Here is a 26184-nt window from a genome sequence, read left to right as displayed (position 1 = left end):
GCCAACATTTCTAAAGAATGCTTTCAGCACCTTGTTGAATCAATGCCACGTAGAATTAAGGCAGTTCTGAAGGCGAAAGGGGGTCAAACACAGTATTAGTATGGTGTTCCTAATAATCCTTTAGGTGAGTGTATATCTTTAAATATAATTTTTTTTTCTTTTTTTTTCTTTATCATAGACGCTAATACAAACAAATAAATAAATAAACCCTAAATGTTGGCAGGAAAGATTTATATATAAACATTTAGGGTTTATTTATTTGTTTGTTTTTATTTATAATTTGCATGTTTGTTGCACCACATGGCTTTGATTTGGTAGACAAAAGTTGTTGTTTTTTAAATATTAACTTCAAAAAAGGTTGCACTAAATCACTTAAAAATACTTGCAACGAACGGTGTCCAAGTGGAAGAGCTCCTAGCAGCCAGACGCCGTCAGAGACCCATCTGCGCAGTTTCAGAGAAATCTGCAGAGGTTTCACAAGCTAGAAGAACACATGACTAACCAAGATCCCGCTCACCTCAGGTCGACGCCACAGCAGAACGAACACATCAGACTCGTCCATCAGACAGATTGCTTTGGATATGCCACCTACTGAAACTCTGAGTAGAAGATGCTGGCAGGGACAGGACAGTGATGGAAGCAACAGGTCCTCGTAACAAATGAGTTGCTCTTCAATCTGCTCCCAGCAGACGAGGGCAATAGAGCGGAGGTGGAGGAGAGGAGCTGACAGGCTGAGTGTGACTCCACTTCATTCAAGGCAGGGTGAACGGAGTCTGATATATAGACTGAGACTGTATATTGCAAAGTCAAGAGTGGTATTTAGGGGTGCTTCTATTAAACAAAATCTAGTCTTTCAATTCCCTAAAGAATCCTGAAAAAAAGGTGTAACATTTTCATTTAGGGCCCAATTCTCACAATTAACTTGTTTATTAGCATGCATATTACTAGGAAATTGGGTGTTTATTAGTACTTATAAAGCACATATTAATGCCTTATTCTGCATGACCATATTCTACATCCCTTAATCACCCAATACCTAAACTTAACAACTACCTTATCAATAAGCAGTAATAGGAGTTTATTGAGGCAAAAGTCGTAGTTAATAGTAAGAATTGGACCCTAATCTAGTGTGACTAAAAATGTATCATGGTTTCCACAAAAACATGAAGCAGCAGCACAACTGTTTTCAACATTGATGATAATAAAATGTTTCTTGAGCAGCAAATCATCATATTAGAACGATTTCTGAAGGATCATGTGACACTGAAGACTGGAGTAATGATGCTGAAAATTCAGCTGTGCAACACAGGAATAAATTACATTTTAAAATATATTCATATAAAAAACAGCTCATTTAAATTGTAATATTATTCTTATGTTTTTAATGTATCTTTGATCAAATAAATGCAGCCTTAATGGTGAGCAGAAGAGACAAAAACATAAAAAAATCTCACAGACTGTAGTGCACTCTTACAACCACCTCACACTTTTAACAATAAAACTCTTCCTAACTACGATTTTCTTTATATTTTTAACAAGAAAAAAAGTTGACCATATTTTGTATTCATGAGGGGAAAAAAATCTAAAATCAAAAGTTCATTTTAAAACACTTGCTTAAAGGTGCTGTATGCAAATTTTCTTTTGGGACTGTATAAGCATAGGCATATCGCAGATATTTAGGAAACATGCTGAGTTCACATACTTGTTTCACTGAAAAGCAATGCCACAGCCAGTTATTCTACTTTGAAACGTGTGTTCTGTGTCAGTATTTCTGTTTTTGTTTTGGTCTGTGTGATTCCACACACTGCCAATTTACCCAACAGTGTTCAACACCCCGGGTTGCCAGCTGGCGGAAAACACAGCGTATTCCAGCCATGGAAGCCAGCAAACCAAACCTAAAAAACCTCGGCATCCATCGAGAAACTCTATGACCAGAGGCATATTAAAACACGGATAAATCAACTCATCAACATACAGTGAAAGTGCTCGTTGCCTTCTGTTTTCAAAATTGCGCGTGTTTCTGTTGTGTGTCCTCAATCTGGCAACCCGCATGTGCGTCGAGTTTGAGGAGGAGGGGGGGGGGGGGGGGGGGGGGGGGGGGGCTAGCTAATTTCAGCCGCTAGCTGCCAATACTACATATGGTACTTTTAAAGGCGATGTACGTTTTTTTAAATGTTAAAATACATTCTCTTAACCCGGTTTATTGTTCATTGACTACTATTAGTATGCCATTCACGGGTTTATCTCCCCCAAAAGTGTAAACTGAGCCTCTCAGGCATCATCATAACTTTGAGAGCAGTCCGCTCAGATCTGCCAATCACTTTCCAGCTCAACCTATAGCGAGAGTTTGGGGCGTGGCTACTGTAACGTTTAGTTGGTGTGGGACCATGAATGCATTACATGGGAAAAGACATTCAGCTTCAGTTATAGAAGTGCAAGCCAAAATCAAAGATTAAACAGGTCATGAACACTTCAACCCGAACGGGGCATTGCGATGCAACCAACGCGCTAGCATCAATATTATACAGCATCATTATGCACCTATTCAGAAAGACAAATGTTCCAGTTTATAATGTTTACTTTGACGTGTGCGGGGTAGACAGCCTCAAACCACTGTGGAGCCGTTGCGAGATGCTTGCATTTGCTCTAGAGAGAGTTTAGCCTATTTACTCATATGACAAATAGCAACACAGCTAAAAGTATTCCTAATGTGTTGGACTTTTACTGAAAGTAGCCTGTTGAGACATGCCTTTACAAGCATCCGTAAGAGCTGTGATTGTGATGTTTCGGTTGGGGGAGTGCAGCGTGCAAAGAGGCGTTTGCTAAATATGCTGTATTTTTGTCATTCCGCTTGGTGCCGCTGGTGTTGCAAAAACTACATACTTCACCTTTAAGTCCTTAAAAGTATAGTCAAACCAAAAATGTAAATATCATCATTTAGGGCCCTTTCACACCTACCTTGTTTGGTCCGGACTTTCGGACTTTTCAGTTTGGTCCGAATCAAAATTACAGGTGTGAAACCAAACAGATGAAATTTGGTCCGACGAAAAGAGGTAGTCTCGGTCCGGATCAAACTGAACAACGGTTTGGTTCGTTTCTAGAGTGAAAGCATTTCTGTATGGTTCGGACTTTCAGACCTTTTACAGGAAGCTCCGGTGGTTCCCGCATAGCCGAAAAAACAGAAGGTGGCAGGAAAAATGAGCCGTGTAACACATGGGGAGAGGAGGAGACGAGGTTTTTAATTGAAGACATAAGAAGAAGTCAACTTGCAGTCTTCTCCTCCTTTCCTGCCGGCGACGATAAAATGTTCGCAAGACGAGGACGTTCATTTGGCGAATTTGAACTAGCCTGGTGTATAGTTGGTGCTGCAGGTAATTATGCCATAAAAATAACAATATAGTTTCAACGATATGCGTCTGTTCATTCATGTTGTCAAAGTTACCCGCCGAATTGACGACACGCTGACGTCAGACGCACGTCCATTTACAAACCAATCAATCAAGATGCAGCCCACATAGATGATAATCAGGACGCAAGTGTGTCACGGAAAGTCCTTTAGTGCGCTCGCATAATTCCAGTGTCAAACCAAACCAAAACTTTCTGAAAGTATAAAATGTATCAAAACCTGAACTTTGGTTCGGACCTTGGTGTGGACTTTCAGGTGTGAAAACGCCCTTAAATCACCCTCATGTCTTTTTCTGCAGGACACAAAAGAATATAGTCAGAGGAAAGTCATACAGGTTTGGAACGACACGAGGGTGAGAAAATCATGACAGAAATGTCATTTTTGGCTGGACTATCCCTTTAAGGAAATTCTTACTCTATATTATCTTGCTCAAGAAAATGTTTGAGAACTTCCTAATTTTTCAAGAAATGCATATAAGAACATTCTCATTAACTTATTACCAGATTTTCAAAATCACTAAGACAGTCAAATCGAGTCATTGTTGACAACCACACAGTACACATTGGGACCAATATAGCAACACCCCGACAACTACTAACAACCGATTAGCGACACCCTGGCAGGACTGGGACATATTCAGAGGCTCATTAGCTCTGTGTGCTCGAGATGTCAAGCTGTGGAGGCAGTGAGAGGTGCGCGCACAATATACTGCAGGTATGGAGAGCCTCAACAAGGACTAAGGAGAAAATATGGGACATCAGTGGAGATTAAATTCATCACCGCAGCTTTATAGGTCTGGATCAGTGGCTTTAATGGTCGTTCACACTGACAGCGATTCAGATTGCTGGAGGTCAGAGTCTGCTAGCGGTGTCTATTCCACTGCAGTTTCCAACATTGGTGTAGTCGACACATCAATGTGTTCCCGTGTTTTTTGATCTAGTACCGTTTTATTTTCCCATTATTCTCATGCCTATGAAGGTTGAAATTTTAGCCTTACATCAAGATCGTCCTTCCCATCGGTGTGTGTGTGTGTGTGTGTGTGTGTGGAGAGAGGGACGTCTGCACTCTCTTCCTTCAGTCAGTGTGACAGCAGTGAGACAGCACTGTCATCACTTACACTTACCTTCAGACGGAGCGACACAGAGAGGGCATGAGTGGAAATATTACACTACACTCGAAGAAAATTGGTTATACGAAGGAATTATCTAATTGATTTTTCACAAGTGTTTTCCCCATAGTTTTTTAAATAAATGTCCATAAAATGAACAAAGAAAGTCCTGAAAATCACCATTAAGGTTTTTTTTTTTTTTTTTACAGATTACTGTTCAAAAGTTTGGGATCGGCGTGATTTTTACGCTCAACAAGGCTATGTTTATTTGATAAAAAAAATATAGTAAACAGTAATATTGTGGAATATTATTACAATTTAAAATAACTATTTTCTATTTGAATATATTATATTATATTATATTATATTATATTATATTATATTATATTACACTACACTATATATTACATAATTACATTTTATTATCTAAAAGAGCATTTTTAATGATAGAATAGGAATGCGTTTTATTTTCATTTAGATTTCTACTTGCCTGCCACATTTTTATGAATTTAATTTTATAATTTATTTGAACATTTATATAAATATATAATGTATATAACAACAGTAGAATATGACATAATGTATCATGTCTGTAACATTAAAGTGCCCCTATGGATTTATGAAAATGTATGTGTAACATTGCTCTAAGTGAATGAAAACATCCTGCAAAGTTTTAAATCTGTAAGTGCACCGTATATAAAGTTATTGTCCCTCAAAAGTAAGAGTCGACTCTGAGTCAATTAAATGAATTGTTTTTCAAACGAGTCGTGACGTCAAGAAGGAACATTAGCATATTGCGCGCGCAGACACCAGGGAAAACTTGAACCTCAAACACGGCAGCTGATTCCTGTGGACACTGGACCGCATCATGTCCAGAAGACCCTGTGCTCTACAATGTGAAGGGAAAGCCAGTTTTCTTTCACTGCCCAAGGACGAGCGTGTGAAGAATCAGTGGTTAAAATTCATCTTTACCACGATATCACAGCAGTGTAATCCTAAACTTGTGCGGTGTTCCCTCTATTTTACTGACGACTGCTTCTCAAATCTCGAGTTCAATGCAGGATTCGCAAAACGCTTGCTCTCGAAAGGTGGTGTTCAAAATACGCTGTGTTGATTATGGCTTACAGCTTATGAAAACCCCAAATTCAAAATTAGAATACTGTGAAAAGGTTGTCATTTCTGTAAGCCATAATCATCAAAATTATAACAAAAAAAAGGTTTGAAATATCTCACTTTGCATGTAATGAGTCTATATAATATATTAGTTTAACCTTTTAAGTTGAATTACTGAAATAAATGAACTTTTGCACGATATTCTAATTTTTCCAGTTTCACCTGTATTAGATAATACTCGGTAAATAAATAATGATGGACATGCACTTGTTAATGCTGATGGTGAGGAATTACAGTTGCAACATCTCAACGTCCTGCTCGAGTCGTCCTTGCTATGGAGGATCTGGCCAATCAGAGTAGAGTTAGTAGCTCGCGGGAAGGAGGGATTTAGAGAGATTGATTCTTCTGACGAGTCGTTTGAGAATCATTGAAAATGTGGTGATGTGCAAATGTATATTATGAAGAAATGAAACAGTTTTTTGACCTTTGATGCGTGTAAACCTGTTGTAGGAGACTCCAAAACAACTTGAGGAAACTTTAAAATAGCATAATGGAGCAATTTAAAACTGAAAAAGGACACAAAAAAATATTTCTATAAATGGTCATTTAGAAAGGACAAGAAATGGACGTAAAAAATTGCTATTCTGCTTCATTGATTGCAGTAATTTGGGGTTATAGGCCATATCAAAGTGTGTGTCAATGTGAAATGCATAAACTCTGTGGGTTCCTTATAGTGACGCAGATCTCGGTGAGTGTGTGCGTCAGAGACTGGACTGAGCAATCAGCACACGAGCGGCACAGCTACACTACTGACAGGAGGAAGTGACAGTCCAATCAAAAAATAATACTAAAACACACACACACACACACACACACACACACACACACACACACACACACACACACACACACACACACACACACACACACACACACACACACACACACACACACACACACACACACACACACACACACACACACACACACACACACACACACACACACACACACACTCCTCAGTCTGAGACTGAATGTGATATGGCAATTCTTGGCAGAAACCGGCATGAGTGCATCCAAGCAGGCAGATGACAAATGTCCGGTACTGTACTACAGCATGTCAGAGCTGAGCTTACAGAAAGAGAAATTGAATACTGTGCATCGATAATCTAATCAATCAGTTAAGCCCATTACAATAGGATACAATTATAGAACAATCCCTACAGAACGTGCATTAGCAACCGCTGGGGTTAATAAGAGTAATCTGAGCAGTTTAATAATCACAGGTCTGGATCTGCGCCTTCAGGCTGAGACGCCAAGAATGAATGAACGATACCGCTAAGAGTCTCGCTGAGGCACAGGCGTGGGACCGGCCCGGGACCCCATGATACAACGCCTATTGTGGTTCCTGTCAAGTGTTGGATGTACCAAGTGTTGCAATATGTTTCATTACAGAAAGTAAGACGTCAATATGACATTGCTTTGAAATTCATGAGTTATATCAAACCTTCAATCAAGTCTCGCGCATACAGACATTTAAGTAAAAGGCAGAAGGCCTGGTCCACACTGCTGCTTAATCTGGCCAAAAACGGCCTTTAAGACAGAAAGAGACATCATGCAATCAAGTTTGTTTTATTTTGATGTGCCGTTTAGGATCGGAAAACAGATTATCTGAAACAGATTAAATCACAATAATAAATCAGAGTATTAAAATAAATTGAAAGAATGGCATGGTAGTTTCTCTGAAAAATAAAAAATACTACCGTACCATTTAAAAAAAAAAAATCTTATACATACTATCTTCTATCTTTATTTTTTTATTTTTTATTTAACCTTTATTTAACCAGGTTTGTCTCATTGAGATATAAAATCTCTTTTTCAAGAGAGACCTGGCCAAGATAGCCGAACAAATTAGATCACACAATCACAAAACAAACACAATCACAAAACAAACACAAAAGAGGCAAAGACAACTCAAGTACATTTCAATTTAAATAAAAGTGCCATTAATTAAAACATTTGCATGTGTGGATGGATTCATGTTCGGGCAAAAATGCCCCATATGATTGTCTCATATTTATATGATGTGATATAGTTAAGTTTACAGTTTAGTTTATCACACGAGTAACGGGCACAATATCACATGAGTGTTGTTTATGTCCCAACTTGGACGAGTGCAAATGTGATATTGATTTTATAAAACAGTTCAATAAATTAGAAGTTAATATTTTGTTATATTTTAGACACACTTTTGTCTATTTTTGCTCAATTTTGCCAATGAAAATATTACTTATAAAGCTGGAGCAGAACTTGTGTGCGTGTCCGCAAATCAATCGGGTGAACCAATGATCAATGGCCCATTCATAAGGAGCCATTTAATGAATCGACTGTAAGAACGAATCAAATGAATAAATGACTCAATAACTTACTAATTTAGACATTTACCGTCACCTACTGGCAGTTTTAGTTTCTTTTTAGAGTATCATTTCGTTAAAAAAATACTTTAATATTTTGGGGATAGTTTTCCCAGAAATTCTGTCTGACTATTTCACAGAAATAACTCTGAAAACAAAGTGTAATTGCAGTTCTGTTAATGGATATCAAGTTTATTTGTCACTGAAGCCTTCAAACTGTCAGTCCAAATCCAATTTTTGTGCACATCTGATTGGAATCCGATCATTTTTAACAAGCGTGAATAGCAAAATCTGTTTCAAGCTACTGTACATTCATATGTGGTTAAAAATCCTATTCAAATCTCATTTCTGGAAATACATTATCAGATTTTTTGCTTATCTCACTTTAATAAATAATATTGGATTTGGACTGACAGTGTGAACGTTGTCCAAGTTCCTCAAAACTATACTTTCCAAACACTTGTTGCCACTAACCTGGCAAACTTTCTCAAAAGCACACATCAACAATATTGATCGATTCAATATTGTGAGAAGCAATACTGTACTGCATCGATTTCCCCCTGCTTTTAACGGAAACACACAAACACATCAGAGAGAAGAGAAAGAACACAGATTTTGGAGCCAGTAATGTAGGTACAACATTTTTTACGTAAATTGCTAAAACAGCAATATGTAATTAATTTGCTTGACAGTCCTAAACCAAACACATTCAAACAATTGTAATTGAACGTAAGCTAAAAATACAGACTAATCTTAAACCACAAGCATTTGAGAAAACACAACCTCAAAGCATTTTAAACCTCAAGCATTCTGAGAAAACACAAACACACAAATCCTGCTGTGTAGGAGGACCGACAGAAAGGTAATGATTGTAGAGGGAAGGATAGGGAAAGGTAAAAGCAAGCATGAGGTATAGCTAGAAGAAATATTGATTAAACACAGATAAAGAGAATCAAATTTTCATTGACCTTGATATATAAGAGGTAAAAGAGGGTCATTGTACTATAAACTTCCAACTTCACATTGTTCCTCTTAGTATAGCATGAAAATCACCTGTTATTTCTCAGCAGACTTGAATGTGATCGGCTACATTATTTCTATGGAATGCAAGTAGATCTAAACATTATTTGAATTACGGTAGTCGAATTAGTCGTTTATGCTGCCTCCACGTGCTACTTCCCACTTCTGAAGGTTTGATTATGATCAAAATGATCCCAGAACTTCCCAGTGGTAAATACGACTTGAGAGGGCGTTCATGTCCAATTTTATATTAGGAAACTCGTATTTACGATAATTCTTATAGCACATGAAGGCAGCATAAGTCAGAGAAAAAAACTTCACAGGAAGTTGCAAAATCATGCAGTCAGTGATGGACAGATCGTTAAAGGTCCCGTTCTTCATGTTTTTTTTTAAGCTTTGATTGTGTTTACAGTGTGCAATATAACATGTGTTCATGTTTCGCGTGTAAAAAAAAACACAGTATTTTTCACACAATTTACTTCTCTGTATACCGCTGTTTTCACAGTCCAAAAAAACGGCCCGATGACTTCCTTGTTCTATGAAGTCCCTCCTTCAGAAACACGTAATGAGTTCTGATTGTGCCAGCGGTTCCTGTGTTGTGATTCGACAGGAGCTTATCGCACGTACAAAGCTCACGCCTCTTACCGTAAATTGGAGATGCATGAGCAGCTGAAGTGCTTCTTCTCTGTGGGAGCGCGACAAGACCACGCCCCCTTTTTTGTGTATTCCTGCGGGCGGAGATTAGTCAAAAAACTGTTCTAGTTACGTCATTAAAAAAGGAAGTAGAGGGATGTAGTCCAAACCGGCCGTTCGCTGTATGCTTTGAAAGGGGACTTCTGTTAAATAAAATATCTTGCTAGGCATTGAACTTTGAGCTTTATAATTTTACAGGTATTATTTATACTCTAACAGCAACATTACACACTAACTAAAGTTTGAAAAATGGAATCGCGAAGAACGGGACCTTTAACACGGCTGGCCCAAGTGGTAAACTTGGTCAGAGTGCGCTTAAAACTTATTTGTTCTTTAGCATTTGATAATGCTTTGTAAGTTGTGTATGTCATATGTTTGCATTGTTTTATGTCTTTGTTTTTATTGTCTCTTTTATACCTTCTGTACAGCACTTTGGTTCTACTTGTGGTGTTGAAAGTGCTCTATAAATAAAGTTGAGTTGAGATGAGTAATTATGTCGGGCAGGAAAACGAATCGGTTACCTAACGTAACCTCGGTTCTCTCTAGAAGAGGGAACGAGTATTGCGTAAGCTAGCTTACGCTGCGGGAAAGATTCATCTTTGCTGAGATATTGAAGCCAAAAAATTATTTCATAATTTTGTATCCATACACAACGCAGTTCCTCTGCGGCAGACCTAGAGCGGGCTAGCTAGCAGCTCATTGGTTCGCTCAGAGAGAACTGCTTAAGCCTATGGGAGAGCGGGGCTGAACCCGCTTCCAATGAGAGGCGCCCGCGCGCTCATTGCGTCATGACCCGCCAGAATGGGCGTGGCCATGGTGTATATAAGGCGCTCTCCCAGGCTTATATGTTGATTTATTTCAGCGTGAAGCGAAACGCTAGTAGCGCAAGCACGGCCGGGAACGCAATACTCGTTCCCTCTTCTAGAGAGAACCGAGGTTACGTTAGGTAACCGATTCGTTCTCTTACGAGAGGTTCTCTCGTATTGCGTAAGCTAGCTTACGCTGCGGGAACACCTGGCCAACGCCGTGCGCGCTACGAATCCACTCATGAAAAACCCAGGGATATACCGGGGGAATTTCTTAACGTGGAGTGAATGTACAAAGAGGCCGCAGAGCGGGCTCATGAAGTGTACACATAAGCATGTATGGGGCCAGCAGAGCGGGCACATGAAGTGTATAAGCATTACAGGAGAGCACAAGGGGCGAACCGGTTGTGAGGGACCTCCAGAAATGCAGCTTCTTAGAGAGCTGTTCGTCAGACAGCTAGTAATTTTGCCTGCAAGGCGGGAACTTCCAAGTTATAAAACCTGACAAAAGTGGACGGGGAGGCCCATCCCGCGGCCACACAAATGTCATGAATGGAAATTCCACAGGACCATGCCCACGATGAGGCCATGCCTCTAGTGGAGTGCGCCCTGATGCCCAGAGGGCAGGGCAGGCATTTAGATGCGTAAGCAGAGGCGATAGCGTCCACTATCCATCTAGACAGTGTCTGTTTTGAGGCGGCCAGACCCTTGGTGCGCCCCCCAAACGACACGAAAAGCTGCTCAGCGCGTCTGAACGCGGCAGCGCGCGTAGTGTACAATCTCAGAGCCCGCACCGGACAAAGGAGATTGGCATCGCGCTCACTATCGGATGAAGGCAGAGCCGATAGGGAGATAATCTGAGCCCTGAACGGGGTACCAATCGCCTTCGGGACATAGCCATGCCTAGGTTTGAGAATGACAATCGAATCATTCGGTCCAAACTCAAGACACGCGGCGCTGGATGAGAGCGCGTGAAGATCCCCAACGCGTTTAACTGAGGACAGAGCCGTCAGGAAAACGGTTTTGAGCGAGAGGTATTTCAGATCCACAGACTCGAGCGGTTCGAACGGGGGTGCTTTCATAGCTTCAAGGACTATAGAAAGATCCCAAACCGGAACCGACGGGGGCCGCGGAGGGTTCATCCTCTTAGCTCCCCTGAGGAAGCGGATGACTAACTCGTCTTTGCCCAATGACTGAGCGCGTCGGGGTTCCGCGAACGCCGCGACGGCTGCCACATAAACCTTGAGAGTGGAGGGGGACCTGCCCTTGTCCAGCATCTCTTGAAGGAAAACAAGCAAAGACGACACCTCGCACGACCGTGGGTCCAGCTGTTTGTCGGTGCACCATTTTGAGAACACAGACCATTTAGACGCATAGAGCCTTCTCGTGGAAGGTGCTCTAGCCTGTATGACAGTGTTTCTTACTCCCTCTGGCAAATCAACGAATAGTCGTTGATCACCCATGCATGCAGCGCCCAGCGCTGTGGATGGGGGTGCCAGATCGTGCCGCGAGCTTGAGAGAGGAGATCTGCTCTGACTGGGATGGGCCACGGGGCTGTCTGTGACAGCTGCGTGAGCTCCGGAACCCAATTCTGACTCTCCCAACGCGGGGCTATGAGGAGCACTGAGTGGCGTGTGTCCCTGATCCTCTGAATTACCTGTGGTAACAGAGCGATCGGAGGGAATGCATAGAGCGGGCGGCGAGGCCATTCCTGGGCTAGCGCGTCCTCGCTCTTCGAGAAATATATTGGGCAGTGAGCGTTCTCTTCTGACGCGAAGAGGTCTACTTCTGCTCTGCCGAATAGTCGCCACAGTAACTGGACCGTCTGTGAGTTCAGGGACCATTCTCCTGTGGAGATGAGGTTCCTGGACAGTATGTCTGGACCGTCGTTCAGATGGCCCGGCACGTGCGTCGCTCTGAGCGAGAGCAGGCGGCTCTGAGACCAAACTAGAATGCGGTGCGTCAGTCGACAGAGATTTCTGGATCTGACACCGCCCTGACGGTTGAGATAGGAGACCACGGCCATATTGTCCGAACGGATCAGGACGTGGTGTCCCTGGATGCGCGGGAGAAAGTGCGAGAGCGCGTTCTCGACCGCCAGCATTTCCAGACAGTTTATATGTAATGGGCTTTCCTGAATCGACCAGTGGCCGAAGGCCGGTGAGCCCTCGCAGACTGCACCCCAACCCGTGTTGGATGCATCTGTCGAGATGACTTTTCGGCAGGAAAAGGTCCCCATCGTGACGCCTAGACGAAACCATTCTGCTACTGTCCATGGCTGCAGCGCCGTGAGACACGTTTGCGTAACCCTGATCAGCTGGCGACCCGTGTTCCACGCGCGGTGGGGTACACGGCTGTTCAACCAGAACTGAAGCGGGCGCATGTGCAGAAGGCCCAGCTGAAGTACAGCGGAGGCTGAGGCCATGTAACCCAGCATCCTCTGAAAAGTTTTCAGAGGCCTGCGGGTGCCCATCTGGAACGAGGCGGCTAGACGCTGAACACTGCGCGCGCGCTGTGTAGACAGGCGAGCCGTCATCGTGACCGAGTCCAAATCTATTCCTAGGAAGGAAATCGATTGACTGGGATGAAGGGAGCTCTTTGTCCAGTTGACAGAGAGGCCCAGCGTTTCCAAATGGTCGAGGAGAACTGCGCGGTGCGACAGAAGCTCCGTCTGTGATTGGGCCAAAATCAGCCAGTCGTCCAGATAATTCAGAATGCGCAGCCCCTGGCTTCGCAGGGGGGCGAGCGCCGTATCCATGCACTTCGTGAATGTACGGGGCGCCAGAGATAAGCCGAACGGGAGAACGGCGTATTGATAAACAAGACCCTCGAAGGCGAAACGTAAGAATGGCCTGTGACGGGGATTTATCTGGATCTGAAAATAGGCGTCTTTCAGGTCTAGAGATATGAACCAGTCCCCTTGGCGCACCTGCGCGAGGAGTTTCCTGGTAGTGAGCATCTTGAACGGTCTCTTCATGAGCGCTTTGTTCAAAGACCTGAGATCTAAGATCGGTCTGAGGCCGCCGTCTTTCTTGGGAACCAGAAAATAACGGCCGTAAAACCCCGACTCGGTCATAGATGGCGGGACTCTCTCTATCGCGCCCTTTTGCAACAGCGTCGCAATTTCTGAGCGGAGCGTGCCGGCGGCCAGCGGGCTGACAGAAGATTCGAGCTGCGCGCGCGCACGAGGCGGGCGGCGGCGAAACTGTAGCAGGTAGCCGTTCTTTATAATGCTTAACACCCACGGGGAAATGCCTGGAATGGCTTCCCACGCTTTGGAGCATGCGGCTAGTGGCCGAATGGCTGTATTGCCCTGATTGCTGCACATAGCGGGCTGGACACAGTGTGTGGGCGCGCTTTGAATGTGTGTGGCAACGGGATTTGCACTCAGAGAGGAGTCTATGGGCCGTGACACAGAGCGAGCAGAGAGGGGACACGTGCACGAGCTCGTGGGCGTGTTTATGTTCTCTGATATTAGAGCGGGCTGTGCCCGTTTCATGTGATGGGGCTCTGATAGAGACACGGGATATGTTATGCTTGTGTGTATGGGTGAACACATGATTGTGGGCACATTTTCTACACAACTGGCAAAATTTCTCTTTTTGAGATTTCTCTGGGTAGCCGTAAAAACGGCTTTTTGTCGCTCGCAAGCGGGCTGGGACACCGGCTTGTTTGTGGCGGTCAACACTACAGCAGTCGGCGAAATAACGGGGACTGGCAGAGGGCGAAGCTTTGACGGCGGTCCGGCCGCGGCGGGAGAGCACCGTCGTTTTCTTGACATTGTTAGGCAGACTTCTGATGATCAGGCTTCAGCGTGATCTTGGGTCGCGGGCCACGGGGGGGCGGCGGTCTGCGGCGGCTGTCAGAGCGAGAGCGAGGGCGAGGGCGGCCGCTCTGACTGCGCTGAGTTGTTTGAGTCTGCGGAGGGGGGCGCTGTGATGGGGCTCTGGCGGAGGGCTCGTGAGAGCGGCCCGCTGAAGAGCTAGCGCGGCGGGGTAGAAACAAGTTCATCGCCTGAGAAGCTTTCTGTACTTCAGAAAAGCGATCGACAATTCCCGTGACGGCAGATCCAAACAGGCCCGTCGGGGAGAGGGGCGCGTTGAGAAACGCGGCGCGCTCAGAATCTCCCATGTCGGCGAGCGTGAGCCATAAGTGTCTCTCAGCAACACAAAGGCTGGCCATGCATTTCCCCAGAGCTTGTGCGGCGGCTTTAGTGGCGCGAAGGGCGAGATCCGTAGCACTTCTCAAATCCGTGACGGCGGGGGGGGGTTTTCTACCGCCTTCGGCCCATTCACGGAGAATATCGCTCTGTAACACTTGGAGGACAGACATAGAGTGAAGCGCAGCGGCGGCCTGACCGGCGGCGGCGTAAGCGCGAGCATGAAAGCTCGAGGTCGCTCTGCAAGCCTTCGAAGGAAGCGTGGGTGAAGAACGCCATCTAGCGGAGGGCGGGCAGAGGTGTGTGGCGACCAAGTCCTCGACGGGCGGCATGGCTGCATAGCCTTTCTCGGCGGCTCCGTCCACCGAGCGCAGCGAGGCGGATACATCGGAGCGATTTCTAGCCGAGAGCGGTGCATTCCAGGATTTTGTCAGCTCTGCGTGAAGTTCAGGCAGGAATGGAGCGGCCCGGGTGCACGCGGGGGTCGAGCGCCGATGAAAAAAGCTACCGTCCATTCGGTTCGGGGCCTGCTCGGGTGGAGGAGACCACTCGAGACCGAGGCGTTCGACGGCCTGTGAGAGGAGCGCATCAGCTCCTCTTCTATCCCGGCGCGGGTCCCCGTCGACTCTCTCGCGGATCCGAGAGATGACCAGTCTTCACTGTCAGAAGCGAGCAGTGAACAGGAGTCCTTCTCCTCCGCGGCGTCATCGGAAACAACAGAGCGGCCACTCGGCGGCAACTGAATGTCCGGCAGGGGCGGGGAGGGAGAGCGGGAAGCGGGAGGCGGCGGCGGCGGCCCGCATGTTTCCGCTGGGGGCTCCGGCGGCCTTTGAGAGCGGCGTTTCTTTTTACGCGGCGAGAGAATAGGCGGCGCGGGAGCGGTTTTCACTGCCAGAAGTCGTGCCCGCAGGGACGATAACGGCAGGCTTTCACAGAGGTCGCATCCTCCATCAGCGAGGGCGAGTTCTGCATGCTCGAGTCCCAAGCAGAGAGCGCAGATGACATGGCGGTCTCCGTCCTCGAGACGAGCGCGGCAAGAGCCGCAGGAAAAACGAGACATCTTTAAAAAGACGCTCGGCTCTTTTAGAAATAGAGAAAGGATACAATCGTCGGATGGCCTAGCTTGCTGGGCGGCTGAAGGTGGCGAAGACGGCCGGCTTCTTCAGGGTCCTTGAGCTCGCTAGAGGATGCCTTCTTCGACGGCGATGGCTTTTCTCAGGAACAGCAGAAGCGTGCAGCTTGCTGAAGATGAAATGAATCAACATATAAGCCTGGGAGAGCGCCTTATATACACCATGGCCACGCCCATTCTGGCGGGTCATGACGCAATGAGCGCGCGGGCGCCTCTCATTGGAAGCGGGTTCAGCCCCGCTCTCCCATAGGCTTAAGCAGTTCTCTCTGAGCGAACCAATGAGCTGCTAGCTAGCCCGCTCTAGGTCTGCCGCAGAGGAACTGCGTTGTGTATGGATACAAAATTATGAAATAATTTTTTGGCTTCAATATCTCAGCAAAGATGAATCTTTCCCGCAGCGTAAGCTAGCTTACGCAATACGAGAGAACCTCTCGTAAGAGAACTAAACGTTCGCCTATCATTAGGGGTGTAACGGTCCATGTTTTCGTCCCAAACCGTCACGATACAGTCAGACGACGCATACAGTCAGTCACAGGCGATCCACACTCCAGAAGGGGGAAATGCAACGCTGTTTGCTAACCACCACAACAGGGAAAAAAAAGCAGGAGAAGAAGAGACGATCTACGCACCAACCCAAAACAAGAGTTCAGATGACACGCAAGAGCTTGCTAGTAGTCTATACGCTGAGCTTCGATTCATTTTCGTGACGTGCTTAAAAATAGACCCTTTAAAGTTTTGAGTGATGTCTTAAACCTGGAGTATTTTAAGTTGTTTCTGCTATTGTAAAGAGACAAAATCATTTGGCATTGTGGAAGTCTCACTATTATATTCTAGTGATGAAATATGTGTGTCCTGGAAATGAGAAGCCTCAGTGGAAAGTTAGGCTTAGATGTAGATGCCACTTTTTCTCCGTTTCACTTATTTCTCATTATTCTATTTTCAGTCCCTCCAGAAAAACGCGATTATGCGATCGCATGATTTAGTGCATAATCAGCCAAAGACCGCATATTTCATAATCCTCGCATTTTCGTTGCAAAAAAGTCACATATATCTTAGCAGAAAGTTGAAAAATGTTGCGTTTGCTTCACACAAGAGCAGCCGTTTCCCCCTGTTGCCATGGGAACGTTATGAAGTGACGTAATTATGCAACGTGAACATCATTGAAAAGCTGTAAAACTTTTTTTATATTTAATTTATTCATTTTTACAGAAGTTATAGCATATTCCTTTTGTAAAGCTAACTTGGTAAGTTTGATATTTTTATTAAAGGGGTCATATAATGGTACATGCACTTTTACAAGTTGATTGTACTGAAATGTGTGTTGGCAGTGCCTGTACACAACCATCATAAAATGATAAAAATCCATCCAGTGTTTTTGTTTTAATCTCCTTATATGTTTTCCCCTGCCTCAAATCGAGCCGTTCGACATTGTGACGTCACACGCTCGGAAGCCCCTCCCACGATTGTTGATTGACAGCAGCGTTTCAACACAGACCCTCGTGAGGCTCGTGAGCCAGCTGTCAATCATAGTCTGCGCGGACCGGCGCGGTCATTGTTGATATGCTGGAGCACTGTCTATGAGCAGAATGGCGTCTAAGCGATTGTGGTGTTCTGTTCTTGGGTGTAATAACGAACACAGTCATTTTAATGTTCCTAAATCCGAACCGCTGAAGACGCAGTGGCTGAGTTTGTTTTCGAAGGGAATATTCCCCACGAGCAACGTCAATGCTCTCATGTTTGCGCGAATCATTTCTCACCAGACTGCTTTATAAACGAGGGTCAGTATAAAGCTGGTTTTGCTAAGAAGCTGCTCATGAAAAAAGGATCGGTACCAGCTATTCGTGTTCCTGCTGAACCTCTAGAACAACTGAAGTGAGTGTAACGTTTTATTAAACTTTATATTAATATTTATATTAATCTTTGCAAATCGCTAGCTGCACGCTTCACAATGAATGCATCTAAGGTTTACACTTAGGGTACATTACGGCATGTTTTCTATGTATGACGTTCTCAATATAATTCATAATCCCACGTTTATACTGAACAACGCGATATGGTATTGTGTTACAAACGGTGTACGCACAGAACAGAGAGGCGGAGTCAGCAAAGCTCATGATCATTTAAAGTCATATGCACTGAAACGGCGTGCTGAAAACAGAGCTGTTTTTGACCAGGTAAAATAAGTGTTTTCTTACAATACTAATGAGAATTTTTAATTAAAGTATATTACAAACTTTTAATTTAGACCCTAAAGAATCATACTAGCTTGTACAAAAATGGCATTATATGACCCCTTTAACGTCTGAAATAAAACACGATGAGAACTTAAATATTCCCAGGACTTTCTGTGATGTATGCTTGCTTATCATAGAATGTAATAAGAAATGACTCTTTACAATAAGGTAGTAGCCTAGTGAGAACAGGGTGTTGGGGAATCACTTTTTTTCTCTTTTTCATCAAACCACAGTTTTTGCAAGTTCCCGCAATTTCATCGCATAAAATTGCATAAATATCCTGCATATTCCATCGCATTTTTAAAAACAACGGGCCGCATAATCAAGGATTTTTGCCCGCAACAATAACAAAAAAACTGTACATAAAAGATGCATTTCAGTTTTGTTTAGCTGATTGTGACCAAATAACTTTTGTTTTTTATCAGCCCAACAAAAAATATGACCTAAGCAAGAGTGCACATTCTTTTTTCAAGATTTTGTTTTCTTTATTTTACAAAAGCACAATATTTTCTGCTAGTTGGAACAAACTGTAATTTGCACAACTGTCTGTTCACAATAAATGAAAAGAAACCTAGCATTGGGGATTTGTTGCTTTTTCCTGTCGTACCGAACTCATATCGAACCATGACCCCAAAACCGAGGTACGTACCGAACCGTGACTTCTGTGTATCGTTTCACCCCTACCTTTAGCCTAACATTAGCCACTTTTACATGTCCAATATTAACCTAGGTAAAGTGCACTATTATTAGGCGCATATCCAAGTGTTTGTGCAGAGTCTGAAAGCCAAATAAGTAGTGTTTACTGGCTGACATGTTTAACTTAACTATAGGAGCATCTATTCTGCAGAGATGTCGAGTCAGCATCATCAACTTCATCTATGCAGCCGACACTGACTCAGAAAACACTAGACAAAATTATTTTAAAAAAATGACCCACCTGTATACGTATACGTAAGGGATAGCGTACGGTCTGATGGTCATTATTGTGAAATAAACCCAGACAGCGTGATCGGTGTCTTGTTTCACCCTCAAGGGGTTTATTATGCAATAATGACTGGCTGACTGCAACAGAGCTACATACCAAATGAATACATGCATGGACATTGAATATTGATTTAGATTATTTTATCATCCTGTAGTTTAGATTAAAGCTACATACCACACATATAGGCACAAATATAAAAATTCAGGTTAAATAGAGGAAATCAAATATATCCAAGCACCAACATCAACAAATATAAAGCATGACAACCATGAGAGCAATGTGATTTCCACCTGAAATGAATGGTGTTTGTTCATTCCTGCACTCATCGACAAAGATCTGCCCTCATCTCATAATTGCCCATGTGCACCTATTCATCATACAGTGAACAAAAAATGTACACATAAAGGTGTAATGCAATGTGAAACAAAGAGAAAGAGGTCATTAGAGAGAGAGTGCACAAGGATAGATGGAAATACTGTATGCGGGAAATTTTGTCAGAAAGTGAGGGTGACATTTAGCTGAACATCATCATTATATGGGTCAAGGCCAAGGGCACTAAACAAGCAGAGAGAGACCGTAAAGTATTCATGCTACTTCTGCTGATAAATAAAGAAAGAGAGGGAAAGAGACAAAGAAACATATGTGGGTCTCGCAGATGGATATTTTACAGTATAGGCCACGAACACACTGCAGCTAAATTCGGTTGTCAATTCACTTTTTAGTGCTTAATCCCATTCTGTAATAACACAGTACAGTAATTTACAGGAGTGAAAACTGCAATCTACAACTGAAATAACTCCCGAAAAATGCAGGTATCACCAAAAAATGCACCAAACTTTTATTTTTGGCATGTTGTAGTGAAGAGCTTTGAGTTTCTGTGTGTATCTGACGATAGCTTTCTCTAATGAAATGGTGAAATGAGTCTCAGAGCAGCTCTGGAGATGAAGTTCAAATTCTGTGACATTACGCATTGTGCAGTAAAATGCCTTTTTTGACTTTTAAGACATCTATGTTTTCTGCATCATCATGGATATCATATGGCCCTACATGCATGGTGGTATTTTTATATAAAAGCATGGATTTTGCACATGCTTTGACTATTACTCAATTCCAGTGGCAAAAAGCTTCAGACATCAATATCATTTGAAATGGTTGCTTTATCTCTGGAACCAGTGGTTAATGAGATCACTTCCAACTAAACCAGCTCCAGTGGGAGAACACGTCTATTAGAGCGGCCGTGTGATAATGACTGAGGTTTTGGCTATGCTGTAATTACACAGGGAGCTTTGAGACGCAGCACAGTAAATATGACACCAGAAAAGGATTTTACGAATCACTCTGTTCTTTTTGTTTCTTTGCTCTTAATTAATGTCTCCTTCTCAAGAAGATAGATTTTTAGTGTCACCTAAAGGCTTATTTCAGAGGCCAAGAATGGCTGAAGAGACCATCTAATCAAAGTTTTAATGACATGATTTTTTCATTTAAAAAGACAAAATCAAAATCGTGTGATGCAACTATATCGGAATTTCCATAATTACAAGATTCCGTCTTGTAGAACTCGTAATTGCAACTTTCGGAATTTTCGGAGGAATTGACCTTTGTTAAGAGGTTTGAAAGTAAACAAAACACATATTTGCCATAGAAACCTCTGACTAAAATTAGGTTTCTATGGCAAATATGTGTTTTGTTTACTTTCAAACCTTGCATTATTAATACGTTATAAAATGCATTATTGCATTAAAATGCATTATTGCATTATTGCATTTTATAACGTATTTATATACGTTATAAATACGTTATAAAATGCATTATTAATACGTTATAAAATGCCATATGGTACAACCCCCTAAATAAAGTAATATTTATGAACTAATAATTGTTGATATTTGTAAAACAAAAAAATACTTAAAAACTTGAACATTATTTTGAAAATAATGATTAAGATGAGATACACTGACGTGTATACAAAGTGTAATGAAAATAGGTTATTATTTTTACCTGGTTACACCACATGACAATAGTTTTTAGTTAAAAACAACAAATGTTTTACAAAACCACATGACACAAAGAGATATTTCTAGGAACTTGCCAGATGTTTTTCCATTTCTGTATCATTCTAATTTAAATCTGAAATGGTTCAAACCACAATAATATACAACAAAACTACCCTAATAGTATGTAGAGTTGATCTTTATGTGATTATAAATATTGGTTCTGCTTGAGAAAATCTAGTTTGCACGCAACTTAAACCAATCTCTGAATATCTTTCAAAGATTTGAAGCAAATCCACTTGTTCGTTTTCCTCACCAGTTAAAAACAGGTTTTTTGTCAGTCAAACTGCCGAGACGTGCGCCTGGCATTGCATTGCCGTCTGGTAATCTGACTAGAGCTTGTGATCCTTTCAAGTGTTGAGTATCAGACGGTCAGCGAATGGCATGTGGACATGCCGTCTGATGCTGAGACTACATGCCTCATGCTCGGCCTGCTGCAGATTTGTCAGTTATATCAGGAAGCATATGGAAACCCATATATTGGCAGAACATCCCAGTATCCCAGAGAGAAATGAGTTCCAACACTGAGGCCTGATGGATAATCAAGGCTTTAGGCTGTTCGTTCTCTTACATGCTTCTGTAATACCAGCTCAGGGCCAAATAGGAAGTTTGCAATGATTATTAAAATATCCTGCTTCACGCGGTTTAAAAAATAGCACTTTAAAAAGAAAAACACAAACAAGTATGCAGTCATATTTAGATGATATCTTAGTGGATAAACATGTTACCGAGTGGTTAGACATAAAAAGTTCAGACTGACCGCTGCTGTTTCGGCTCTTCCTGTTGGATTTCCCCCCCGTCAGAAGCATTTTCAAGCTGTTCTTAAACATTGTGGCAGCTGGCAGAAGGACTATATGCCTGCAAAGGAGAAGAGAAAAATTTTTTTTTAGCAGTATAACCTTATATATGTGTATGAATGTCCTATATTTGCATATGTGTTTTTGTTAAATATCATATTTGAAACATCAGGTGTTTATGACTCATATAGCATGATATAGTGAGTATATGAAGCTCAAACATCAATTTTATTCAGAGGCAATCTGGTGCAGATACGTATATTTATATGGCCAAAAAGTAAATGAAATTCTGATAGCATAATGATGTAAATCAACGAAATCTTTATATGTACATAAAATGCATATAATATCAGTCGTCACTCTATATCTCCCAATAATATGATGATATTTAAAAGCTTGGTTTTATGATCAAAGCTCTGTAGTTTTAAAACATGTAATGCAATGCAACGATCGAGAGATGAACAAATAAATGTTCCTCAAAAGCCTGATTGATCATATTTGATACTCTTACGTTAACTTTATAAAAACTCACAGCAAAAACTCTCCACAACCTAAAAGTGGATGTTTTTACGATTTTACTAAAAGCTTTTACTTGATAAAAAAGCATTTTGATTATGTTGATCATTTAGAGGCTTTAGAAATTTGCGTATCAAATATGATATTGTAGAGTTATATGGTTAAAAGCCCTTAGACATTTATATTCTAAGGCAACAATTCAAATTATTGTTGACAAATTGCACTAAACATGTATTGGCAAAAGATGCTTACACACACAAGCCAAGGCATAACAATGCTTTTGGAGAGAAGACGACTTACCAAAAGCCATTATGTGTAATGCACTAAGCAGGTTTATTGCTTTCCCCCGTGTAATCGAATTCGGAAACAGGCAAACAAGAGTAGAAAAAACAATAAAACCTTCCTAAAATATCCAGAACTTATTTAGACTGGATGAATCAGAAGTGTAATGCTTATGATGATAGCATGCAAGTACACCAGAGAGAAATTCAAGCTTTAATATTACCCAATAGCATTATCAGGGGCACGTCTTGAGTGCTTCCTGTTATGGTATGTGCATAGACTGGGAACATTACCATATAAACTAAGTGACTGCCTCTTCCCGTGGTCTCATTCTCACTCTCTATTTCAGACGACTAATGAAAACAATCAGTCAGGGGTTTGCTGGTTAGCCCCTGCTGGTAGGTGCTGTAACTACACCACTGTGGCCAATAAAACTCTTTCTATATTTCTGTCATGATAACTCTCGGAGTGTTTGGCATGGTAATGGGTATGACAAAGTTGATATATTTGGTCTTGGCAGAATAGATCTGCTACGCTGCTGCTGTAGATTATTGCTGCTGCTGCAGCGCAAGTACGGGACTTGCTACGGCCAATACATATACAACACACTGCTGTAAGCAAGTAAGACTTGCTGCGGCTGTACAAAATAGTGTACATGAATTACCCGTAGCAGATCTATACAGGTGGAGCTGGGGAAGTGGAGGGTTTCTGAAAGCACATTGCACTGCTGAGGCAAATGCTGACTAAGTATTTGAAGGTTGAGCAGCGAGCTCATTGGCTACTGAGGGCAGGAACCAATCAGCTGTGCCCTATAGAGAATGAAATGATTGCAAGCAGTTCGAGTTAAGGACCAAGGATCTAGAGTTTCAAGACGGAACTTTGTATTGATGTCCACTCAAATGTAGCCATATATTCTGACAAAAATGCAAATATTTTATTGTTATTCACCGAAAAATGGGTAGAAACAATTTTAACTCAGAAAAAGTAAACTTTAAAAATAATTACAAAGCACCAGCAAGTGACAAAAACTGAAACAGTAGCCTTGGAAAACCCAGACGAACTTCCGACAAATTTGAGATTTAGTCTGGCCAAGAGCACATTCAAGCCCATTTCCAATTTTTCCAAATAGAGGCACCAATCACAAACGTTGAGGCGGGCCTTACACGACGACGATAGCTCTGATTGGTTTTAGGTCTATCCAATTGCGCCCAGAGGCATTTTGAGCGACGTCCGTTGGTGACGCCCCTTTGGAAATGGGCTGTGAATGAACCTGTGAATGAATGTGAAGTTACAACTGAGAAGGGTCACCAGTCAACCAGGCTACTGAAACAGTATTTTCTTGTAAAAATACTCCTATAATCTTTGTTTTATTTACAACTTTGAAAAATAATTTTTACAGTAGTACTGTAAATTTTACCAATTTGTTTTTGGAAGGCTCTTGAAAGCTTGAAATAGGGACTGTAGCTGTGTTCACAGCATGTCAAAATTACCGTAATTACACATGTAATGACAACATGTGACTAGTCGCAACTGTTCACATCCTCGGACTCAGAATTATGCATTTCTGTGGCAACACTATCAACGTCAAAATGAATCTGCGGTGGTCAGGTGATGCAAGTAAGAGCGCTCAGAAAAATCAAACAGTGTGCAAGTTGTAATTACGAGTTCTAAGGCCCTGTCCACACGGACACGGGTATTTTTATAACCGTGACTTTTTTTACCCGGTTCGACCGTTCGTCCACACGAAAATGCACTGAAACCGAACATTTTTTAAAACCCCTGCCAGGGTGAGGATTTTCAGAAACGCCGGTTACAGTGTTGTCGTGTAGACAGTGAAACTGGGGTTTTTGCCTTGCGACGTCAGAGTGTGCGCCGTTATCCGATGTGTTTTACGTCAGATTTGCGCTTCTGATTGGCCAACGTGGCTTTACGGTTAAGGGTTATATCGCCGCCTGCTGGCGTGGCATGCTCTTGACCGCGCTTGATAGCGTGTTTTTACGTTTTCATGTAGACGGAGACCGAGCATGTGTGGACGGGATTTTTTTTTAAAACGCTGTAGGAAAAACTCTGGTTATAAAAATGCACGTGTCTGTGTGGACAAGGCCTAAGAGACATGAATGCTTTTTACAAGTCAGAATCTCATAATTACGGTAATTTCGATACCTTCTGTGTGTTCTTTTGATGTCTTCAGCCAATCAGCTTTGTCAGAGTTATTAATCACATGGCTTTTACACAGCTAAAAAACAAAACAAAAAAACATCTGTAACTGTAAAAATTGTAACCAGATCTAGTGCACATGAGCAAAGATAGCAAACCTCAAAGAGAGACAAATTAAGGAAGCAGAGAGAACAGACAAAGAGACATTGATTTTAAACAAACACAATGTTCTCTCTTAAGAAGATCACACCTTCCACTGAACCAAACACTTTTGGCTACACGAGTCAAATGCTGCACAATTACTGCAGCCCAGTTCTTTTATCTCCACTTCTTAATTGCTCATCAATGCAACAGAATGCTTTGTTGTCAACAACACTCTCTGTGCTAGGTTAACTCTTCTTTTTTACTGTAAGATATTTTCTTTAAACCTTTAGCTCTAAGGAAAAACAGTCCTGATACTGGATACTATAGACTGGAAAAAGAAATCGCAGCGCAATGCTGTCCATCCTGCAGAGTTTGTCTTTTGGCCCTTTACAAATTAAACATTTCTTCTTGTTACTACATTCTCCGCTAAATTTCCAGAGTAAAATGTCCTTGCAACTGTTATACTCCTCTAAAAAACACATATTTTCCGCTGGGGTAAACTGATCTGAGCAGTTGAATGCGCTTACTCGATCCGCCATGTTTTTTGTTTTGAAAAGGGTCTTATTTTACCCAGAATGCATTGCAGTGCAGTCCTACTTAAGATAGTCAGAGTCTTAAGCGCTTTGTGCAACGGTCTGATTTAGATGTCTATCTGAAGTCTGAGTATCTACTATATCTAAGCCATAGTCAAAGTCTATCTTTGTGAAACCGGCCCCTGATTGTCTCCCGTTTATAGAAGCGTGGCATGACGGTTTTTGGTCTAAATTTCAAAATGTCACATGATTTCAAAGATAAAATGTAAGATTAAAATGTAGAATTACAGTATATTACTTTAAAGGGGTCATGAACTGAGAAATAAAATTTTCCTTGAGCTTTTGACATAGAGGTCATCAAACTTTAAGAATATCCTGTAAGTTTCAGAACTGAAAACGTCCTTGTTAGTCCAAAAACAGCTTTTATTGTAACAAAGCCCAGCGAACGACTCGTTGTGGAATGTGCCTATATAAAGATAGGTATAAAGATAGATATAGAAAGGTGAAAGAGCGCCTCTGCAGAAGAAGATCAACGGCTTCTTCATCATTGCAACTTTGGCCCCGCCCACTCGCGTGTTAGTGAGATGACCAGGAGAGAAGAGAAATACAGGATTACTTGAATAAAAATAACATT

General features: G+C 42.2%; 1 protein-coding gene across 7 annotated transcripts in view; it reads right to left on the bottom strand.

The window, feature by feature from the left end:
* The window catches only part of tanc2b (tetratricopeptide repeat, ankyrin repeat and coiled-coil containing 2b), a 144385-nt gene extending 122432 nt beyond the window's left edge, over positions 1-21953 (bottom strand). For all 7 annotated transcript variants that reach the window (XM_056246053.1, XM_056246056.1, XM_056246054.1 and 4 more), the window contains exon 1: positions 21882-21953. In XM_056246053.1, coding sequence (XP_056102028.1) covers positions 21882-21951 — 70 coding nt within the window. In that variant the 5' untranslated portion in view covers positions 21952-21953. The remainder of the gene's footprint in view (positions 1-21881) is intronic.
* Positions 21954-26184: the final 4231 nt, after the last annotated feature.

Source organism: Rhinichthys klamathensis, unplaced genomic scaffold (assembly GCF_029890125.1).
Source record: "Rhinichthys klamathensis goyatoka isolate OS25496 unplaced genomic scaffold, OSU_Roscu_1.1 h1tg000035l_1, whole genome shotgun sequence".
Taxonomy (NCBI): domain Eukaryota; kingdom Metazoa; phylum Chordata; class Actinopteri; order Cypriniformes; family Leuciscidae; genus Rhinichthys; species Rhinichthys klamathensis.
The sequence above is the reverse complement of the archived record's forward strand: the minus strand, read 5'-3'. Positions and strand labels throughout refer to the sequence as shown.